General features: G+C 42.3%; 1 protein-coding gene and 1 long non-coding RNA gene across 6 annotated transcripts in view; both read right to left on the reverse strand.

The window, feature by feature from the left end:
* Positions 1 to 17,539, reverse strand: part of SBF2 (SET binding factor 2) — a 272,165-nt gene extending 254,626 nt beyond the window's left edge. For 3 of the 5 annotated variants that reach the window (XM_065683019.1, XM_065683018.1, XM_065683021.1), the window contains exon 1: positions 17,223 to 17,539. In XM_065683019.1, coding sequence (XP_065539091.1) covers positions 17,223 to 17,277 — 55 coding nt within the window. In that variant the 5' untranslated portion in view covers positions 17,278 to 17,539. The remainder of the gene's footprint in view (positions 1 to 17,222) is intronic. The other 2 variants (XM_065683020.1, XM_065683017.1) reach the window with 1 other exon arrangement.
* Positions 17,540 to 18,412: 873 nt separating this feature from the next.
* On the reverse strand, positions 18,413 to 22,706 carry LOC136016208 (uncharacterized). The gene is made up of 3 exons (XR_010613531.1): positions 22,424 to 22,706; positions 20,277 to 20,597; positions 18,413 to 18,872 (listed from the first exon to the last, which is right to left on the reverse strand). It is a non-coding gene; the product is annotated as an uncharacterized LOC136016208 (long non-coding RNA).
* Positions 22,707 to 22,849: the final 143 nt, after the last annotated feature.

Consider the following 22,849-nt stretch of genomic DNA (forward strand, 5'->3'; position numbering starts at 1 on the left):
GTGAGTATATCTTATGGCCCATATGTATTTAGCAAAAATCAGCTTCTCACCCATCTGACAGAATGGCAATAATGCCAGTGTTCAGGCTGCTCATTGTACCTACCACCTAAACCCTATACAAGTACATGCAAGCCAGTACTGTAAAGCAATACAAGATGATCTCAAGAGAGTTTGGCCCAAGAGTTTAGACATATTTTGATCTGCATTCTCCAGTACTCTACAGGACAGGGATATGGGGAGTGTGCACAAGGCTCTGCCATTATCGGCTTTCTGTCATACCAGAATTTCAAACAACTGGTGTATCATCATTCAAACATCCCCAAATTACCCACTGACAGCCTAATGTTGCCTTACACGAATGCTCTGCTGTCTAAAGATAACAGGATCTACCTGAAGCACCTTTTAGGAGAACGAACTGGAACAGAGATCGAACAGAATGCTTTTGAGGTTAAAATAACCACAGCCCAGAACAACAGGATCAAGCCAATAGCCATAGAAAGCAATTCCATCAATGCTTACTTGATTTAAACCAAACGGAAACAAATACATGCCAGTGATCACACACAGGGGCAAACGCGAGCAGATTGCACAGTAGTCAGAATCATCTCATGATGTCATCTTACCAAACTACTGCATGACACTTTGTTCCTCACAGCTGCAGAAAAATTCCGAACAATATGCTTAGTTTCCGAAACAAGAACAAAAAGAGTAGGTCTACTTCAAAAAGGCAACCAGAATTAACACCATTGTTTTAAATAGCCACAAATGTCCACAAGTTAAACACTATTTGTTTGTGTTCTGGCTTTCAAAGGTTAACAGTTTATTTCATTCCCTCCTCTCCTAAGAACACAGCTGCCAGAGTGACTTAAATTAAGTGTGGATCAACACAAAGAATGTAGTCCTTTGTAAGAAACACTGAAAAATAGTAGGTTGTATCCAAATTTATTTTAAATGTACATGTGAACTTTGAAACACCAGAAGCATTAGTGTGCATTTATATGTCTTCTAACACCAACAGTCTTCACTAAAGCTGAACTTTGTATAATGTGAATTATATCTTGTCTCTGTAGCATAACATTGTTTCACCTGATCTCTAAGCACAGTTAAACCAGTACTGCAAATGCTGTTAAATACTTAAGCAATTATAAAACAAAAACATCAACAAATAAAAAGGAATAAAATAAACATCCATTTGTTATTTTAAACAAGTATATTCTTTCAGGTTTTCAGGTAATTCTTTTAAAACTGCAATGCAAGAACTAACTATGATTCTCTGCTTACGTGCTAAATTAAACTGAAAGAGGGTAGATTTAGATCAGAAATTAGGAAGAAGCTCTTTACTGTGAGGCTGGTGAGGCCCTGGCACAGGTTTCCCAGAGAAGATGTGGCTGCCCCATTCCTGGCAGTATTCAAGGTCAAGTAGGATGGGGCTTGGAGCAACCTGGTCTAGGGGAAGGTGCCTCACAGCAGGGGGTTGAAACTGGATGAGCTTTAAGGTGCCTTCCAGCCCAACCCATTCTGTGATTCTACAATTCCGTGATAAGTCACCTATTTCCTTAGTGTCATTTCTCACCCCACAAGTAAGCTACACTGCCAAGAGTTTACACATCAAACTGTGCTTCCAGTACATACACCATTAGCAGTAAAAATAACTAAAATAAATCCTCGATCCATAATTTGCAAGTAAGAAACTGAAGGAAGTGGCTGTTTGAAATTAGAGCATAACTGAAGAAAATAGAGCTGCACCCATACCCTAGTAAATAATTAAATGTCACTTGACTACGAGCTGATAATAAACTAATAGAATATAACCTCTCCCTTCTGATGTTACGCCAGTCCCAGAATTCTAACTGGAGCATATTAGGATGTATCTATTACAAAGTAGATACTCTCCTAAGTGTCAGCAAATCATGTCCTTTCAAGAAAGAATGCTATATTCATTTAATGGCAAGTGCTCTGGACACACCACCCAAGTCTTGGAAAGCAGATGCAGGGACTGTGAGAATGAAGACCTTAGGCCCATTGTAGGAGAAGATCAGGTTTGAGATCATATTAAGAACCTGAATGTGCACAAGTCCATAGGACCTGACGAAATCCGTCCACAGGTCCTGAAGGAGCTGGCAAATGAAGTTGCTAAGCCACTGGCCATCATATTTGAAAAACCATGGCAGTCAGGTGAAGTTCCTGACAACCAGAAAAAGGCAAATATAACCCCCATTTTCAAGAAGAGGAAATGGAAGACCCAGAAAACTACACACCAGTCAGTTCTCACCTCTGTGCCTGGCAGGATCATGAAGCAGATTCTCCTGGAAACCATGAAAACAATGAAAAACAACAAAGTGGTTGGTGACAGCCAGTATGCCTTCACTAAAGGCAAAACCTGCCTGACCGATCTCACAGCCTTCTATGATGGAACTACAGAACTGATGGATAGGGGCAAAGCAGTTGATTATCTACCTGGACTTGTGCAAAGCATTTGATACTGTGTGGTGGTTTAAGCTCAGCCATAAATTATGCAGCTGCTCTCTCACACACACTCCCTTTCCTCCCCCAGCTCCTGAAGGGATGGGGAGGAGAATCTAAAGAATAAGAGATATCTTGAGATAAGAACAGTCCAGTAACTAAGGTATAACACAAACCACTACTGCTACCACCAATAATAATAATGATAAGGGAAATAACGAGGGAAGAGAATACAATCACTCACCACCTGCCAATAACCAGCCTGACCGAGCAGGGAACTAGCCCTTCCGGGTAATTCCCAGTTTACATCCTGGCCATGACGTGCTGTGGTACAGAATACCTCTTTGGCTAACTTGGGTCAGGTGTGCTGTCTCTGCTTCCTCCCTGGCAGAGCCTAAGACTCAGAAAGTCCTTGGTCAGACTAAACAATTGAGCAGACGAGCAGTAACTAAAAACATCAGTGTTATCAGCACTGTTCCCAGGCCAAAAGTCAAAAACACCATGCTGCACCAGCTACTAAGAAGGAGAAAAAATGACCGCTACTGCTGAACCCAGGACACACTGTCCTGCATGACATCCCTGTCTCTGAACTGGAGAGACATCAATTTGATAGATGGACCACCTAGTGGAGAAAGAATCAGATGGATGGCCACAAGTAGAAAGTTGGGGTCAAGAGCTCAATGCCCAACTGGAGATGGGTAACCAGTGGTGTCCCTCAGGGGTCCGTGTTGGGACTGATCCTGTTCAAAATCTTAGTCAGCGACACGGAAAGTGGATTGAGTGCGCCCTCAGCAACTTTGCTGATGAGACCAACCTGTGTGGTTTGGTTGATATGCTGGAGGGAAGGGATGCCATCCAGAGGCAATATGACACATTTGAGAGGTTGTCCAATGCCAACCTTATGAAGTTCAACCAAGCCAAGTGAAAGGTCCTGCCCCTGGGTCAGGGCAATACCAGGCACAGCTACAGGTTGGGTGGAGCAGTGATTCAGAGCAGCCTGAACAGAAGGGCTTGGGGCTATTGGTGGATGAGAAACTGAACATGAGCTGGCTTCAGTGTGCGCTTGCAGCCCAGAAAGCCAACCGTATCCTGGGCTGCATCAAAAGGAGTGCGACCAGGAGGTCAAACAAGGTGATCCTGTCCCACTGCTCTTGCGCAACCCCACTGTCTTCAACATAAAAATGACATGGAGCTGTTGGAACAAGTCCAGAGGAGGGCCATGAGGATGATCAGGGGGCTGAAGCACCTCCTATATGAAGACAGATTGAGAAAGTTGGGTCTGTAGAGCCTGGAGAAGAGAAGGCTGTGTGGAGACCTCATAGCAGCCTTCCAGTATCTGCAGGGGGCCTACACGGATGCCGGAGAGAGACTCTTCATTAGGGACTGTAGTGGTAGGACAAGGGGTAACGGGTTTAAACTTAAACAGAGAAAGTTCAGGTTAGATATAAGGAGGAAGTTCTTTACTGTAAGGGTGGTGAGGCACTGGAACAGGTTACTCAGAGAAGTTGTGAATGCTCCATCCCTGGAAATGTTTAAGGCCGGCCTGGACAGAACCTTGGGTGACATGGTCTAGTGTGAGGCATTCCTGCCCATGGCAGGGGGGTGTGAACTGGATGATCTTAAGGTCCTTTCCAACCCCAACCATTTTATGATTTCATGATTCTTATAAACCTTGCTTCTGTAGGAAACCTATGTGATCAACTACCATTAACCCATGTAAGTACTGCCCAGTGGCCCTGGTTTGGAAAAGAAAAAAAAAATTATTCCTGACACCCTGTTTCTTGTTCAGTAGAGTACTAATGGGGACATTCCAGACAAAAGACAAAAACGTGCAGAAACTTGTCACTAGTTCTGTTGTTTACGAAATAATTTGTTAACTTATTTTCCCAAGTACCCCAACTCTTAAAATACAGCCCTACTTAAATACACAACAAAGCACCTCCAATTTAGTATGCCTAGGAAGAACTGAATAGACTTTGTGCAAATTGACTCACTACACGCATTCAATCATACTTACAGCAACATTTATTCCATCTCCCAGCTATGATACATGAGTAATTATGGGGTTCAGTGCTCAGTTTTTGTTCTGGGGTGGTTTTTGTTTTGTTTTTAATTAAAGTCACTGCACGCTGAAAGACAAAATAGAACTGAAGCTGTTCTGTTTATATACATAAGCATATATACACACAAATACTTTACATATACACAAAAATTATCGATTTCAGAAAATGCAGATGATAAGCAAGTTAGAGGACAAGATTCGAATTCAAAGTTATTTTGAAAGACTGGAAAAAAATTATGAAAAAATGTCAGAGCATAACTAAGGTGAACTGTAAAGCTGCAGAGTTGTCACAACAGCTGATTACGTATATGAGATGGCCAAACAGTTAGCAGTTCAGTTAAAAGGGATGTACATTTTAAAGCAGACCACAAAGTGACCCTCAGTGTTCCAATGTTGAAAAATAAATTTTAAATAAACAAAACTGAGTGATGTCTATGCATGGAACTGCCAGCAGAACCAGCAAATAACAAAATCACTCTAAGTTTTGGTAAGATATTATGTTAGTTACCACATCCAGTTTGGTCACACACTTGGAGGAGAACAGTAACAACAGGCTTAACACTGTACCCAAACCCACTTGACTCAAACATTATGAAAACCCTTCTAGAAGTCGGGCAGAGTAGCACTGGAACAGACTCACAAAGCAGGCTGTGAAAGTGCTGTAATTTGAACGGGTTTAAGAACCAGTTAAAGAAAGACGCACTCTAACCAACAAAGGCTACAGCTAATTGTGCCCTGGGTGAGAAGGCGAGGAGGTGATTCCCAGAGGACCTGTCCAGTCTTCCTTAAGATTCAGGACTACAGAAACCAGGGATACACAAGACCTCTAGGGATTCACCCAATCAATTCTTGCTCCCTAGGTTGCAAGTCCCAGCACCACAATGTTTTCTGGTGGCTTTTTTTCCACAATTCCATACTGTTTATTTCTGAGTTTACTGTTGCCATTATCGCCACACACTAAGCTGATGTTTACAGAGAACTGCCCTAACAAATTCCAAGAACTTTTTCACTAAGTGACAATAGCTAAATTAGATATCATTGTTGTGAATGTATGTTAGGACAATTTTTTCTCACCACTGCTTGTATTTTAGCTTGTAGTTACAAAAACAGCATTTCATCCAAAATTTAACATCTAGTCATGAGCTCTTTCTGGAGTCCTTCACCATAAGCTTTAGATTCGGCTATCCTGAATTTTTTTTTTTTAAGTCATCTGCAAGTCTCATCCCCTACCTAATTTCACCTCTCCTTTCACCAGATACTTACAAGTTGAACAAAAAGCATCAGCAAAATTAACTTTGGAAGTCAATGCTATCAAGTTCATGTATGACTAGTGACCACTTGCTTCTATCCTTCAATCCGCTCATAAGTCTTCAGACTCTTGCCATTTAACCAGCAACAGCTTAGATCCTTTAAAAGGCTCAGATATGGAAATTTGCTGAAAGTTAAGACAGGCAAGACAGCGTCGACAAAAATCTTTGTCCATTTGCTGTAAAAACTAAAAAAGCAGATGATGTTTTCTACTACTGCAGAAAAATATTAAGATTACTATAGGCCACATCTCTTCTTGGTAATTGTCAAATACATAAGAATAAAGAAAGATCCAAGGTCTTCAGAAAGCCATAAATCAAACAAACCTAAAAAACAAACAAACAAACAAACCCAACAACCACTAGAATTTATGGTTTTGTCTCTACAAGTCTATTTCCAAACCTTTAAGAAAGTAAACTTAACATTAGGTAGGAAGTACACAGTAGATTTCGACAGTAAGTCATTAGGAATTCCTACTGCTCAATTTTAGACTTCACACAGGGATGTTTTAAAAAGTTCTACACCTCTTTATCTGATTTTTCACAGAAACCATATGCTCCTCCTTTTGGGGCTGGAGGATAGGGTTGAAGAGCTTTTCAGAATAATAGTTCTTGCTACAAAATCTATATAGTTTGACAGAAAAAAAAAAGCTATATCATAAAGTTGATTACCAAGCATAAGAATGCATGACAGAAACTGATCATCATATTTGAAAGATTTTTATAGTCTGATGAAATATTTATCCATAGGCTTGGTTTTCTTCAACCCAAAGAAGAATGAGCAAAACTGGTGTTTATAAAACAGGAACTGATTTTTAATACAGAACTATATGATGCAGTTCGAGAGTCTTCAAGTATTTTATTAGCCTCCATAACCTAAGTTTTACAAGTAATGTGAAACAAGAAAAACTACTGATATTTTAGGGAACAGGGAGGGGAAGGAGGAAAGAGGGTAGTAATGGGATCCACAAACTTTTACTATAACTTTAAGCACACTGATTAAGAATAAACAGAACACACACAACTAATACAGGAAGACATGAGTTGCACGAGTTTTATTTTTCAACATTCTACCTTCAGCTATCACAAGTTTGGAAAAGGGAATATTTCCAAGGTCACTTCCCTAAGACATTCAACACTACGGACCCAGTCCAAGGTTAAGGCCTTTATTACTAGTAGTAGTACTTTTATACAAGTCTTACTTCTGAGTAGTCTAACTTCAAATAATGGTAAGCATACTATCAAGAAAACAACAGATTGTGAAAACAATTGTCTTCTGAGTTAGGCTGCTAAAACAGTCTCATTGCAACAAGGAATAAACTCCATTTTTGTCAGAATTAAATATGGATGTAAATTGTTACTTTCTGTATTCTGCCAGGCTACTAACAAGAGCAGCAGCTGTGACTACTGATGATTATGTCTAGAGACACTAAAGCCACACAGTTTTGAACTGCAATTTTCTAAAAATGGGGCATTTACTAAAAAAGTGGACCAGATTTTCTCAAAAAACACACACAAAAAGGCAAAATAAACCCATAAGCAACAATAAGCAAGCAAATTTATTTTAAAATGCAAAAACACCTCACAAGGTCAGAAAGGTAGAAAGTGTGCTTTCTAGATACTTTTCAAGACTACTTTCTCACAAAAAAATAAAATGTTACAGTGTCAGTCTTGCCTCTTCCAAAAAGAGGCCATGTGGCAAAAGAGAACAAAATAATAAAACGAGCCTCCACAAGGATATTTTGTTAAATATGTATGATCTCATCTCTCTTCATAATAAACATTATAAGCAAAATATTTGGAAAACACAGTACTGAAACAACAACTTTACAAAAATATCACTACTTCATCAACACTATTTACTCAGTGGCAAACCTGGTGTCATTATTTATGCAGATTAATCAAACAGGAAAGACAATCTTTTAAAAGAAGAGTTCTGAATTCCAAATCACAAACATGTGGCTCTCTATGGTCTTGTTTTCTTTGCAGTTGCCTGTAACTGAAAAAACATGACACTTACTTTGGCTGTCCTGCTAAATTACAATGCCATCCCAGCTGACAGACCACAGCTTTGACACTCTAGTCCTAGTACAATCTACTGAGAGAGTTTGGGATGTTCTAGTTGGTTTTGCTGCTTCTCTGCTAGGAACGATCAAACCCTCAGAGCTGGAAAAAAGGAGCAGGTGCCCCCAGTCATGTTGATACACATCCAGGTGTCTCAGCTTAAAGCATGTTTACTGGTAACTTGAGTCAAAAGCTCAGCTCATTTAGTGGAACTAGCACCAAACCAGCAGAAATGTCTAAAACTGCTGTAAGAGCAGTTGCCTCCAGCTAAAAGGCAAATCTGAGACTTCCAAAGGCATTATCTTAACTCCCTTAAGCAAAGTGGACCAGAAGTTGTTACTTCAATTAAGCACTTACATTTTAGCCACTATAAAATATCCAGAAAGGAAACATTTCTCGGCAGCACTTTCAACAATTGTAACTTGCATGAATTTCTGAGCACAAACTCTACACCCTATATATTACCATAGAAAACATCCTTTTATTCTGTGTATATGCCTTGTTATCTTATCTATTTTGGAAATACTATACATAACATCCATTCCAAACCTTGAGCTTTCGACCATTGCTGAAAATTGCTGATCATGAGAAACACGCACTAATTAGTTTCCGATTTTGCAAATTAATTGTATGTATAAGAAACATGGGGTGAATCCCCAAGTCACAGGCAACGCTCAGGCAGCAGCTCTTCCCTCCCTTAACAGTTCCTCAGTTCCTCAGTTGCAGTTGGACACAAACTATTTTTTGCCCAGGCAGAAGCCCCAGGCTAACCTACTTTACAAAAAAGCAAATTCTACCTAGCAGCCCAGCAGCAGCCATGAAAGCCACAGCACCAGCATCCTCTAGAAAGACCCACTGCCCTACCAATGAGCAGTGACCTTCTGAACTGCACAAAAGCTGTTTCTAGGGTTTACAAGCACTATGAGTACTCAGAGCTAGAAAAGAAAGGATATCGAGGGCAAATCCAGACCCTTCTAGTAGACACAATTAATTCAATGCCAATTTTCAATCAACCACATTAGCATCTGCTACCAGCTCTTACAGAATCAGCATTGAGAGCTATGTCCATCACTAAATAAGAAACAACAAAAAAACAATTCTCACAGACTGAAGGTTCTATGAACACACAGCCTAAAAAGAGACAGACTAGAAAAATTAAATTACCAATATAGTATGAAGAAAAATGTGGGTTTAAATCCTGTGTTTTAGGAAGGAAAAGAATAATCCATTTGCCTTTGAAATCTTCTTTAAGAAATTCTAAGTTCTTCAAAAATGTGAAGCCTACTTCTCTCTTTACAAGTTACTAAGAAAAATAAAATCCTCCTGTAACTTCTACTAGAATTGTGTTACACTTAGTTTAAAAATAGCATATTCTGACAATATAAAACAGTAACAGCTTAGTCATCACACAAGTCTTGTAAAACTACTATACATTTTTCTGGGAAAAAAAGACTATGAAGAAACAGCTCTGCAGGAACAACACGTGTGGCTTTCTTTTTAATGCAACTGCAATTTGCATTTTTATGAAAAGCAGGCTGTGTAAGAGCATTATAAAACCCCACAGATTTCCTAATTTTTTGTTATTTTGAAAGTACAGTATGCCCATTCAACACTATTTCAAGAATTAAAAGTCTATTACAGATGTATTTGCGACAAGCTCACAACCAGCTTTGTCCTTTTGAAAGTCGTGAGCACTTAGTCATACAGTCAGCTTATGCTTATTGCTACTTAAGAATTATAGTTCATAAAAGAATAGTCACAAAAAAAGGACATGTCCGTATTTCTTTGTCCAAAGCACAAATACACGTGTTAAGTGTACAAATATAAAACGTGCAAGAGTTTTAACAATGCAGCAATCAAACTAAAAGTTTTATGCAGTTATAAGGAACTAAAAGATGTACAAATACAGTCTATTTTTGGACTGGCAGATAGCTAACCACCACTAAGCATTATTCAGGGCCCTCTAACCTCTATTCTAAAGCTATTTTCAAGACAAGAGGACTCCATCTCAGAGAAACGCAGATAAAAATGGCTATGTTTAGAAATTAAGAGAAAGAAAAGGGAGGAAAGAAGGGAGAAACAGAGACAGACACTAAGGTCAGAGATTCTCCTGGGGTAAACCTAGGAAACCAAACTAGACAAAAAGAATTTTAAAACACCAGAATATATCAGAGTAAGCAGGCAGAGCAGCCACTCTCTAACAGAGTGAGGGCTCCCAAAGCACATGGAACCAATATGCAGCCCACTATGAAGCTTGAAGGGGACACTGCCAACTGACAACACTCAATACTCTTGGCATTAGTGTTTATGGCATCTGTCAAAAGTAGCTCAATTAAACCCATTTTCCAAAGCACAGCCTTCCACGACTGAAGTAAAAAAATCTAGAAAGAAGAGTCATCATTCCTTTGCATCCACAAGTGTCTGAGAAATTCTCTGCCAAAATATCTCACCTTCCTTCCAGTTCCTATTCTATTAGGCCCAAAGTATAAGTCTACCATTTAATGAGATATTTCCAATCTTGCTGAAGACCTATCCAAGTGTCAGATAGTGACTTTTCTTGGGTTTGCATTTTTAAAACCTAGAAAATAACATATAAACCACATTAAAGGCCATTATTACACACACACCAAAAAAACTAAATCTGAGTGATTTGTGTGACCCCAGTAACATTCCTTTGTTTCTTTTTATCCATGAGGTCTCCCAGGGTCCAATGTGGTTTTGTATGCAGCTGTCCTGAATTTATAACTAGAATTATGATGATTTTTTATTTTCTGTATATTTGCATTCCTCCACTACAGCTATACGAAGCCCAAGACTGTACTGTCACCAACTACTGGTTTTGGCTGCAGTACTAAGAGTCTATTACCTACATCCAATTTAGTGAAAACTTTGTGGTTATTACTTTGTTGAACCTTGACCACAAGAGTATTAAAAATAAAGAATTAAAACCCTGTTCAATGATCGCATTTTGTCATATTATACAATTTGCAGAAGAGTGAAAATTAAGAATCGTTACATTACAGACAGGAAATCATGATGTATCTAGTCACTAACTGATAAGCAATAACAAGCATGTTCTTGGCTCAATGAGCAGGGATTCAGCTGCCAAATCCCAATCAACACTAATTGGATTGTCCTTGACTTCAGAATATACCACTGACACCAAACGAATAATTTATCTCAACAGTACATGTAACTGGAATACAATTCCCAAAACACCAAGCAGAAGAAAATTAATCCCATCAATAATGATATCATTATTGTTAGAAATATTTTTTTCACTATACAAGCAAGAAGCCTGAGAATCTCACGTTACTGCAAAGGAGTAGAAGAGATGAATTAAAGGAAGACTTCCTAATTATCAGTATATATTTGTAAGATACAACTTTCACTGGCATTTATCAAGGTTGAACAGTGAATCTACTGTTCCACATTTTCAAATGATTCCATAATGACCATGGTTTTCCTTTGTTTTTTACTTTGTAAGTACCAGTAGCTGGGGAAGGAGCTGGTATTTTAAATCCACGTTAGTGAACTACCATAGCAGCATAATTATCTTCCTCAGAGTTATAAGACTATTATGTTTGTGACATTGGAGTAGTTAAATGTCATTCTTATTGTCCTCCCACTGAAAAATACACTTGCCATTATAGAAGACCAACACTCAAAATAGCATTCAGGCGTGAATAACAAATTGTTCTCCATGAACATGCTGGAGGAAAAGTGTCCTTTTGTCAAATAACCCACAAAATTGATACAGACCAGAAAAGGGGAGAGAGAGTTTCTTTACTATAAATTAGTCTTAAAATATCGCCAAAATTATTAAATGCTACTTCCTCCAACAGAATCTAAGTCCTTGCATTTTAGGATAAATGAAGAGAGCTTACAGAGTAAACATTCAGCCTCCATGAATGTGTGATTTAAACTGAAAGGCTGGAAAAAATGTATTTTTATTGCTGCTGTTATTATGACAGCAAGACCAAGTGAGCAAAGAGTTTCAAATGCAAGTTTTTAGAGAAATTAATTAGAGGTTTTGAGGAAAAAGAAGAATTCTATTGATCTGTATTGATTTTAAGATGTCTCCAAAACAACAATTTTGTTAGTCAACATCATATATTAGAAGAAACTGCTTGAATACATTTTAAAAATATATGCTACAAAAAAAAGAAAAAAAAAAGCCATACAGACAATGGAAATAGTCTTTTCACATTCTGGTTTGGCATGGTATTATGGAGACTGTGGTATTTGAAAACTAAACTGAGCAAGGACAAGCTTTGTAGAAGGAGATAATTTCTTACACTGGAACAACTAACTTGTTTGGAAATTTTCTGGCACCCATACCCTCCTCCAGTCACAGCCAACTACAGTAATCTCTTACTAATACACAGCTACTTACACATCTGCATTCTGCTTCAGTTCTGACAGTACACTTGATGTTTCAATTACAGATACCAGAACCCTTCTGACACAAAAAGATTTATTTTTTGTTGGGGCTTTTTCTCCCTTTGAAATTTCCTAGATTGCACTTGAAATTCACATTAAGCCAAGCACAGATAACAAAACCACTGAAGGAACAGTGTGATTGCCTTATTTTTCTACATTTTCTGTTTTAAAGAGATTGCATACCAAGACACCAAGAAATAATCCACTCCTTACACACACAGCAGCCAGAGGAATGCCCAACTATGAATATACAACAAATATGAAAAAAAATCCTCATATGTCCTTTACCCCCATTAAATAAAAAAGGATATTCTTCACAGACAAAATCTGCCCACAGAAAAAACTGCATTTAGTAACTTCTCCCACTCTATCATCAATCAGTTGCCTAGTTTCAAAATCCACAAAGTTACAAAGCTATGATAGACGAGAAAGGCTTCCCTGAAAAGAAGCTGATAAAAATCAGTATAGGAACAACCACAACAAAGCCTACACATGTTATATCCACATTTATCAGTTATGATAACAGCCAAATAAAACTGCTATACAGTTGCAAGCCTTCTGGCATACACGCTGCAACTGCATTCACAAGCAAGAACAAAAACCATTAGTCTATCTTCTTACAGCAACCGAATCTCACAGAAAACACGCTGTTCCACCTCACAGATTTTCAGAGTTAACTGATGGGTACACGACAGCATCCTATGGGGAGCTGCTAGGGACGTACGTGCAAATTAATCCAATCCACTATTTAGTTTTCTCTTTTTTTAACCTTAAATTTCAGTTGAGTTAAGAAAGACAAAGTTCTCTCTTCTACCCTTTTCAAGTACAACCACTCTTAAATTCTAGGGATAAATTTATGATTTTGGCTTATACCAGCAAATACAAAACCAAACCAAATGGCATTTTCTTATGCCCTTCTGTGATTTTGTCAAGTATCTGTGCCCTTCCTAAATCCCATCCACATCTCATTACGCAAACATATTAAATGGGAATTTTTGGTGAAGCACATCGAACACTTCAAAATCCATGGAAAAAGAAAATGGATACACAGTAACATCTTCCAGGATTTTCTCCAGCTTTTAACCCAGAGTGCCTATGTTTTCTAGCACCTTGGTCAATTCAGAGACTTCTGTAAATGCCTTTTGTAGCAAGTTACGTAACAGCTTTATACTGTGCTGATACATTGGAGAAAAATGTGGTTGTCCACCTTAGTAAAGGTTCAGCTGAATGCAAAATAAACATGGTAAAGCAATCAACCTTGGTATATCACTGAACTCCTTCACATTTCCAAAGAAGGAAAATGTGAAGGCCCCTTTCACGTTTTCCTGAAAACTGACCAAGGGTTTTTATTAAGTCTGGGGAATTTATTACATCTGGTTTCTCCAACTCTATCAAGACACTGAACATGAACTTCCAATGGGAATACCTAATGCTACCGCAGTTCTTTGTAGTGGCTCAGAATGAGTTTTTAAAATACACAACAGCAACTAAAACTATGATATATTTAAAATCGCTTTTAGAATGCAAGATACAAACTAAGTAACTTTTAAGCAGGAGTACAGTCAGCTGTATCTGAAATCCATAAAATGCTAGGTGAACCAGATCATCCTTTACAAGGCAAAGACTTAACTTCCTTGATGCCTGAAAGTTTATCAACATGGCAAAGCTCATTCTCCACTCCGGCTGAATCTCTGTGAATCCTGCCAACCAGAAATATAACTGCCTGTTACTGGAACTACTCAAAGGTACCCATTACTTTCCTTGGAGCACATAGGAGACTAAGGTACCTGATTAACATCTTTGTGCCCAAGGTTCTAGAACCATCTAAGGTGATAAAAATTCAGGCTGCAATGATCTGTCCTCCTGCATGCTCCTACTTCTCCTTTATGCTGACACTGGCCCTCATCTGGCATCTTGGTGAGCCAAAATTTGAAAAATTAGCAGAAAAGTAACCCAGAGAAAAAAATAATACAGCGACACAAGCAAAATACTCAGCAAGAAAGGTCTTTTTGACAGGCCAGCATCCTAAAACAAGCTGAAAATGAAAAGAAGATTTAACACAATAGAGATGACAGCACTTGGACTGCTGTAACGTCAATTTCCGTAGGCCTAGACTGGAACAGGAATGAACTTTTAAATGTCTGACCCCCAAAGGATACTCTCTTTGGTTTATTTGAGAGCAATAAAATTGTTCACTTCCCCTTAAGACTATGTCGGGTAAAAACTTTTGGCATCAATAACAAAGTTTTTCCCACAACAAGAAAAAACAAGATACCCACTCCTAAATTGCACAAGTGAACAAATGCAGCATTTTAGATACTTACAGTGAATGTTTTCTAATAAAGCTAGATAACCTGCACAGGAAACCAAAACCTTTACCACATTTTCAGTATACTGCAGACATTGGCACATGTAAACAAATTCATCTAACACAGGTGAAGTCAGAGCAGATAACAGCTGCTATAGAGAGATAGCAGAGGCAGTAGGGCTTTTCTGGGAGAACAGTTATTACTATAAACATCCTTCCTTACCGACCACAAGTGCATATTATCCACACTGCTGCTGACAAACAGGTTGGGGAAGGGGGGAAGGTTACAGGATTTTTGTTTGCTTGTTTAAAAGGGATATTCCACAGACTATGGGGGGGAGGGGATAAAACAAAACCACTAGAAAACATAATTACACTCAACATTAAAATAAAACATATTAAAACCAAGCCAGAATATTGTTGAAGGGAAGAAGAAAAAAAAAAAAGCACACTTACAATTTAAAAGCTTCATGGGTAATAAGTCTATTATTTAGAAATGTTTGCCCTTACTTTTTCACACAGAAAGAAGCATAATAAATGTATCAAGAAACTAACACTTTTACAAGAAAACAAAAGGTCAGTACTCCATGTATTATGGGATTGTATGCGGGGGTAAAGGAATTTGGAAAACAATGCATGCCTAGTCTTCAACAGAATGCTGTTCCTTCAAGCATTTTTAGTATGAAGCATTAAAGTACCAATGAGTAAGTTAAATAATGAAGTCTAAATAGTTACTTTCTGGGCATGACCTTTTCAAATTAAGGTTCTGCTTCTCAAGTTATTACTGAATCTGCTCTATTTCATCTGTGCAAGCAATTCTACTAAACCTAATGAAACAATTTATGTACAGGAAGTTACACACATACTTAAGTGCTGGTGATGAAGACATTTTACAAACATAAAGCTTTCTAATGCAATCTGTAATTTTACCCCACATAGTGGCTATGTCAGACTGATCATACTCTTTAAGGCAGCAGCCTACTTGCTTTAAAGTCTTCTTAAAAGCACCCCTGGGTTTTTCGGTTACTTCTTCGTTTTAATTTGTGCTACTATTGTTGGGGAAGATGCTCTAAATAAGGGAAGGGCAAGGGGATGTCATGAATTTTAACAAATTATTTCACATGCCCTATAATTTTTCACTACAATCAGGACAAGTCTGTCCCCAAATGAGATGGGAGGGGGAGTCACACCATAATTAATGGAATAATAGTATTGGTATAGTAAAACTGAGAAGGCCCTTAGCAGAATTTTGTAACCCACTGTATCTTTAAACACATGCATGCAATGATTTCTCTGACAAAAAAAAAAAAAACAGCACTTTTTTAAGAGTTTATTAGCTACACTTTTAGAATGAGCAAACAGAGATTACATGCAATTGTTACTTCAAAGAATTACTCAGAGTAACAAACTTGAGTGTTGTTTGGTTTATGCATAGTCAAATAAATTATGGAACATTCAAATGTTTAATAGCATTTATTAACAACATACATTCAAAGGATCATTCTGAAATACCCATCATGAACACATACCAGTTCACAATCACTTAATTTTCAAATCAGTTTAGATACTGATTTAAGGTCACTCCGGCAACGAATGTCATATTACAACAGAAAGTCACATAATATAAAACCACTCTTCGTTTACCCACAACACTACAGTAGACAACACCACTTTGCTTCCCCCAAAGCAGACACAAAATATCTTAATTCGCTGAGGAAAGCAGCCATTCCCGAAGAGCAACAGCATTTCCCCAGGTGTTACCGGCGGCATCTTGTCAACAGGCGATAAGCTGTAAGACCCCGGTCAAAACGGGCAAAAAGCCCCACTACTTTCCAAGAGCCCTCAGTCTTTGTTTTTATCTTGGTGAACGTGCCCCAGCCATCAGCACGAAGGCGGGGAAACAACCGCTAGTACCGCCGTTTTCTGCAGAGGCGGCGCGAGGAACGAGGACACACCGACACCCCGGCTCCCAGCCGGCCCCCGCTGCCTGCCTAGCGGGAGCAGAGCCGTGGGCACCGGCTGTCAGGCGGGACGGGGGGTCGGGTGCTGTGCGCGTCCATGGGCGACATTTTAAGTTACCCCCGCTTTCTGGAAGGAACCGTGGCCCGTTTCCAAAGGCCGGAGCAGTGGGGCAAGGCCGCGGGATACGCCCTGGCTGGCCCCGCACCGTGCCCCGCTCACCGTGAGCCGGGTTAGCAACGCTACCAGGTGCACTGAGGCCGCCAGGCAGAAAAAAGACCGTCCCGGCCCCGCCGGAGAGGCCAGGGCCCGGCCAGCCGGCCTACGGACGATACAAGAGCCCCTCGGCTCTCCCGCCGGCCCGCTCCACCTCAGGAAGGAGGCATTAACCCTTTCGCCATCCCTGCAGACCGCCGCGCCCCCCCACGAGAGAGGCCAGCCCCGCTGCCCTCAGCCGCCCTCCTCCCCACAGCCAGGCACGCGCCCCGTGCGCGCGGCAGTCTCCTCCTCCTGCGGCCCGACCGGGAGGCGGGAGGGGGCCGGGGCCGGACAGCAACGATGGGTGGGGGGAAGAGGCCAGGCACCGCGGGGCAGCCCTGCGCGCAGCCACACCTACCTGTCTTCTCGTGGTCATAGCCCACCACGATGAAATAGTCGGCCAGCCTAGCCATGGCTGAAAGGAGTCCGCCTCAGGCCTCGCCACCCCTGCTACAGCACCGGCTCCCGGGAGGCTCAGCATCCTCCCCTCCGCACCCGCCGCAAAAGAAGCGGCACCGCCTCAGCCATGTTGGAGGCGCGGACACGCTATGCGCCTGCGCGCCGCCGGGACCGCTGCGCCGTGACCCCGCCGGGCTGGGCGTGGGCTGAGGGCTCTCGGGCAGCACGCGGGTGAGGCGGTGTGGTTCTGCTGTCCGCGGGGGTCGCCACCGCCACCGCCACCGCCTCGCAGCCCACCCCGGGCGGGGCCGTCCCCCACCTGGGCCCTCCCTGTCCGCTGTGGGCTTTGTCTCCTCGCAGCCTCCCTGTGAAGTACCCACGCGGGAGTCTGTACTCTGGAGCGGTTTCTCCCTTGGGAAAAGCAAAAGCCCAAACTAAACACAAACGCGGCAGGTCCGGCCGGTCTGCGCGCCCGAGAGAATTCGAGTGCCTGAGCGGGACTTCACCTCACCGCGCACCCCCTCAGGGACCTCTCCTGACAGGAGCTGCCGGGAACGGGCATCGCCCCTCTCGGGCTGTGCCCAGGTAAAACTCGGCTGCGAGCTTACCCCAGCCCCCGGAGCTCAGCCTCGGGAATCGAGACTTACATTTCCAGGATGTTTCCTGTTTACGTTTTGCGCGGGATGTGCGGAACGTGCCACCGTGGGGGAAGTCGGCCCGGGAGGCTTCCGCGGCGCTAACGGCCCCAACGGCTGGGCGCTAACGGCTCTGACGGCTCGGCTGGGCTTTGTGACACGCAGCCGAGAGGCGGAGAAGGAGGTTGCGCTGCCTCGCGGTGCGGTGCGCGGCATGGCGCGTCCTCCTGCCCGCTCCAGCCGACGAGGGTGCCCCCTTCCATGCGGGCCGCAGCTCTTGCAGGTGGGAGCCTGTCGGTGCCATCGGCTGCTGTCAGGGTTGACGGGCGGCAGCGCTTCGACGTAGCCCTCCTAGCCCCTGACATGCTTGTGTGGGTACATCCGGTGGCTGCCAGGGAGCGGGGCAGAGGGGAGATTTCGTGTTGCTATTTTTAACGTACAGATGAGGCCGACACCTTTGGGATTCTCACTCTCGAAAGCCCGGTGGGCTTGCCAGCAGTTGCAGAGATGCTGGTGTCTGACAGTCAGTACAGTGCTTAGTTAACTGGTGGAGTCTGCAGAAACGTTCCAAGTACGTCCTATTTGATAGCACAAAGAGAATAAACAATGCAAAAGGCATCAGTTGCGGTACAGTGATGAGCTGCCCTAGCCATGAGTACTGGGCTGTGTACAGAAACAGCAAATTCACAGAATCTGCTCCTGCCCATCCACCATCAAAAGGGACCCAGCAGATAATCATTAGCAGTTTCACAGAGAGATTTCTATTTCGAACATGCAATTCTTACACCTCCTGCTTAGCTGGGACATATCGATACAGTGTCTTGCTGATAACCCAGAAGTCAGGAAACTTCAGCAATCAATGACAGTCTTCTCGCTTGTGCCTTCTCAGTGGAGGGCAAAATCTCCTTGCAGTAATCAACTTCATGGCTTAACTGTTTTGAATGATGTTTAGATGCCACGTATAAAGACCTAAACTTAATAAAATTACTTGTTAACTTTAGGAGTAAAGAAAAATGCATACTATATACGTCAAAAAGGCTGAATATACTTGTGAGAAACAGATGCAATCTGTGGGGTCCATCACTTCTTATACTAAGTAGGAGGAGAATAATAAATATCTTTCTGACGTTATGCATAGGCAGTTTGGTTCATGATCCTGTAGTCTTTAATGACTGAAAACCACAAAGATTTTTTCAAAACACTGAGCTTTTTGATTAAAAGTATTTCTGAAGTAGCAACAAAGGAACACAAATCTTAATGAAGTCACACATTACCCATCATTCTGACAGTGCAGTTTTTCAACAGCACAAAGGCTGGGCATGCAAGAGTTTACAAAAGCAAGGGGTGATGTTCTGTACAGATAAACGGGGGGGGTGGGGGGTGGGGGGGGTGGGGAGGAGAGTTTAGAGACACTAAGAAATTACCTAATTTAGAGCTGAAATGGGATCTTAGGGTTATTGTATCTGCACTCATAGAAAGGTTCAATATGTAATAACAAATCTTAGTAATTCTCACTGCTGTTCAGGCACCTCTAAGCATGAGAACATCACCTTCCCAGGACAGTAACAAATGCTGGATCAAGAGGAAGATGCTACTTATTGACTCCCCAATACTACTAGCACCCACTTTACACCCTTGCTCCTTCTTCCATCTAGACCAGTTAAGCCAAAGCTTGGTTAGTTTCTAAAGCATGTAATAAAAAACATCACACCTTAAGTACTCATATAATAGGAAGGTCACTGTTCATTTGGGTTTGAACACAGATGAGTACCTGCATGGACAGCAAAAGTCACACATAACTTACTTCCTTAACGTCCCTTAAGTATAGAGCAATCCTATGTTCTTACAGGATAAATGAGGAAGTGGAGCAGACAGATTGTTTTCTCACATAGTCTAATGCAAGGTAAACTGAACTTTCATCCAGACCACCAAAACCGTAATTCCCTGTGTTGCAGCAGAGTAGCCTGGCTCCTCATGCGATCTGCAGGGGCTTACAAAGCAGTGGCTCTGGGAGGACACCAAGTCCTAGGTCTCCAGAAAGACTGAGTAAGCAGTCATATATTTATCCCAGAGGAAGAACTGTGGGGCTGCAGCCCCTTCAGGAGGCTGAAAACACACGAGGAGCATTGCCACACTCACTGTGTGCTTACCACCAAAAAAGTGTGAAAGTTCACAATACCTTCCACAGTCAACTTCATGAAATATAAAGGTCACACTCTGTCTCTTGTCCCCTAATCCAGTATCACCCCGTGCCACCCCATGGGGAAGCAGCCATGACCAAAATGACCCAAACCAGGCTTTCCCCTGCCAATATACATCCTACACTCATTTAGCAGACATTGTTTGGTGTACTGAAACCTATCAGATGTAATACTTACCAAAAGCACCTCCAATGGGACTACCAGAAATGGAATCACCACTTGTCACTGTGTTCTTGGCACAGGCAAAGCTGGCTAAGTGCATGCACTAACAACCAGGCTTTTCTGTGTGGAGCTTGACTGAGGTTTTACATCATTCATGCATTATCATTCTTCTATTAGTATCACAGAATCATAGAATGGTTTAGGTTGGAAAGGACCTTAAGATCATGTAGTTCCAACCTCCCTGCCATGAGCAGAGATGCCTCACACCAGACCATGTCACATAAGGCTCTGTCCAACCTGGCCTTGAAGTTCATCTTTCTGCTGATTTCATACAACCTGAAATATAATAAAGTATATTCATATTTGTGGTGTACAAACACAGTAAAATTTAAACCTTAAAGGAAACACACAAAAGTCCTTCCACTGGCTTCAAACAACAATTTTCTTGCATTCCAGCACAGAACATTTGTCTCAAACTGATTCCCCATTGATGTCTACAACATTTTAGATCTTTGCTTTTGGAATAAAACTCAACCTTAATAAAATACTGTACAAACAGCAACTAATCCTCACAATCTCCCTGCCAGAGTAGATACATATTGTAAAGTCTTTGGTACATAAGACGACACCAACAGGTTAAGTGACACGCCCAAGGTAATCAGTAAATAAGTACAAGAGCTGGAAGTTCTTCCAGGCCAGCTTCCTCGCAAGGGATCGGGCAGCATCCAGAGGAGACCCTGCATGTCCAAGGAGAGCCCATTCTATGTGAACTGCTTGGCATTGCCTCAGAAAAATAGTTTGTGAATAATATTTCCCTGGAACATTTTGTGTCACTTTTTTTTTTTTTTTAATGGAAATAACTCACAATTCACAAAATAATTTTTAAGAAGTGGTCACTGTTACCTCATAGTACAAACTGAGTGACTATTGCTCATTTCCAAGCTGCACAGGAACTCAACTGCTTAGGAAGAACAACATGAGCATCAGAACAAAGAACATGATGTTTTGTGTTGGATTTGAACCTGATGAAGCCCTTTCACAAATCACATTGGCAACAAACTGATAGATTTATATTCCAAAGTTTGCTACCTCATGAACTTGAACAAGCTGATTCTGTGCCACTAAAATGACAGTTGCAGTTGGTATGGAACCCACATGTGAGTTGTGTTACCCCTACTGTTACTATTCCTAAACCAGCATAGGATTCTTTCTGCACTGTTTGCCAAAAAGTATACAAAAATAAGCTTCCCGTTTACAAGGATTTTAATGAGGGATTTTCCAGCATTTGAGGAAGTATGTTATTTTTTTTACTGGAAGAGGAGACTTAATTTGACTCAAAGTAATGCTCAACACAGAGAATCTTGCCTTCTAATTTGGAAATGTTAGATTCGGTTTCAACTTCTGCAGATCAAGGAAATGCTTGAACTCGCTTGAGCCTGAGCTGCCTCATGAGGTCAAGATAATCCAGTCATTGTGGTCTGATGCAGTTGTGCAGCCCTGGTCATGATACAGCCCCGTTCTAGACCACCAACCTTCCCATTTCTTCCTCCCTGGGTTTACACCTCAAGTCTCTCGCACTCTGCATTCGTGCTCTAGATCACGGTCCGCGGGGAGGGCAGCGGGACGGCTGCTCCACGTAGCTGTCCGAGCTGACGGCTGGTAGGGATGAGAGAGCCTGGGGACAGCGGCTCCCCTCCGCGCTCCCCGCTTGAGGCTCCCGCCGCCGTGTCCCGCCCCGCGCCCTGGCCGGGCAGGTGAGGCGGAGGAGCGGAGCCGGGCAACTTACGGCCGGGGAAACTGGCTCGCCATGCGGGAGCCGCGCCGGGGTCTCGGGGAGGAAAGGTGCCCAGCGCGGGGATCCGACGGGAACGGCTGCAGTGAGTGCCGAACCTCCCTACCGGCGGGTGACAGTGCGCGCCGGCGGAGCGCAGGTGAGGGCAGCCCGGCGGGATGGCGGCCCCCGGGCCAGCCTGGCCCCGGACAGGTAGATGCCGGAGACAGAAGCCTCCGGTTGCCAGGCGGCTGCTGGCGAGGGAAGGAGCACCTTAGACCGAGTCAGCCGTGCACAGCAAAGTTTCCGTCATCCCCTTGCACATACCTCTCCAGGGTGTTGTTATATACCGCGGTTATCGAGAAAGGCAGAGTCACGAGTACAAACTCACCTGATTTTTGAAACACTTTGCTCGGGGCAAGATGTGAGAGAAAGAGCTCGCACATGCCAGCTCATTCCTTCCTTCCGAGTAGCTCTCGCTGGGAAGGGGACCCTGACGCCCCAGGGCACGGGTCTCCTGGGCATTTCCCTCGGCTCTGCTGAATTTGCATTGCGACAGTAGAGAAACAGCCCATCTGGTGCGGACTTCCAGCACCCCTGCGAAGCCGGAGCTCTGCGTTGCTGAGGCGCCACAGAGTAAAGATGTTAAGGACTGTAAGCTAAAAAAAAAAAAAAAAAAAGGAAAAGAAAAGAAAAGCACCACACAAAAAAAGTGGCAGATTAAGATTTTGCTTTTGGCCAGCCGGGGAAGCCTGTTAGAGACCTTGATCCTGCGCTGGTTTAGCTTCATGACCGGAGAAGTAAGTGCACTCACATA

Source organism: Lathamus discolor, chromosome 6 (assembly GCF_037157495.1).
Source record: "Lathamus discolor isolate bLatDis1 chromosome 6, bLatDis1.hap1, whole genome shotgun sequence".
Taxonomy (NCBI): domain Eukaryota; kingdom Metazoa; phylum Chordata; class Aves; order Psittaciformes; family Psittacidae; genus Lathamus; species Lathamus discolor.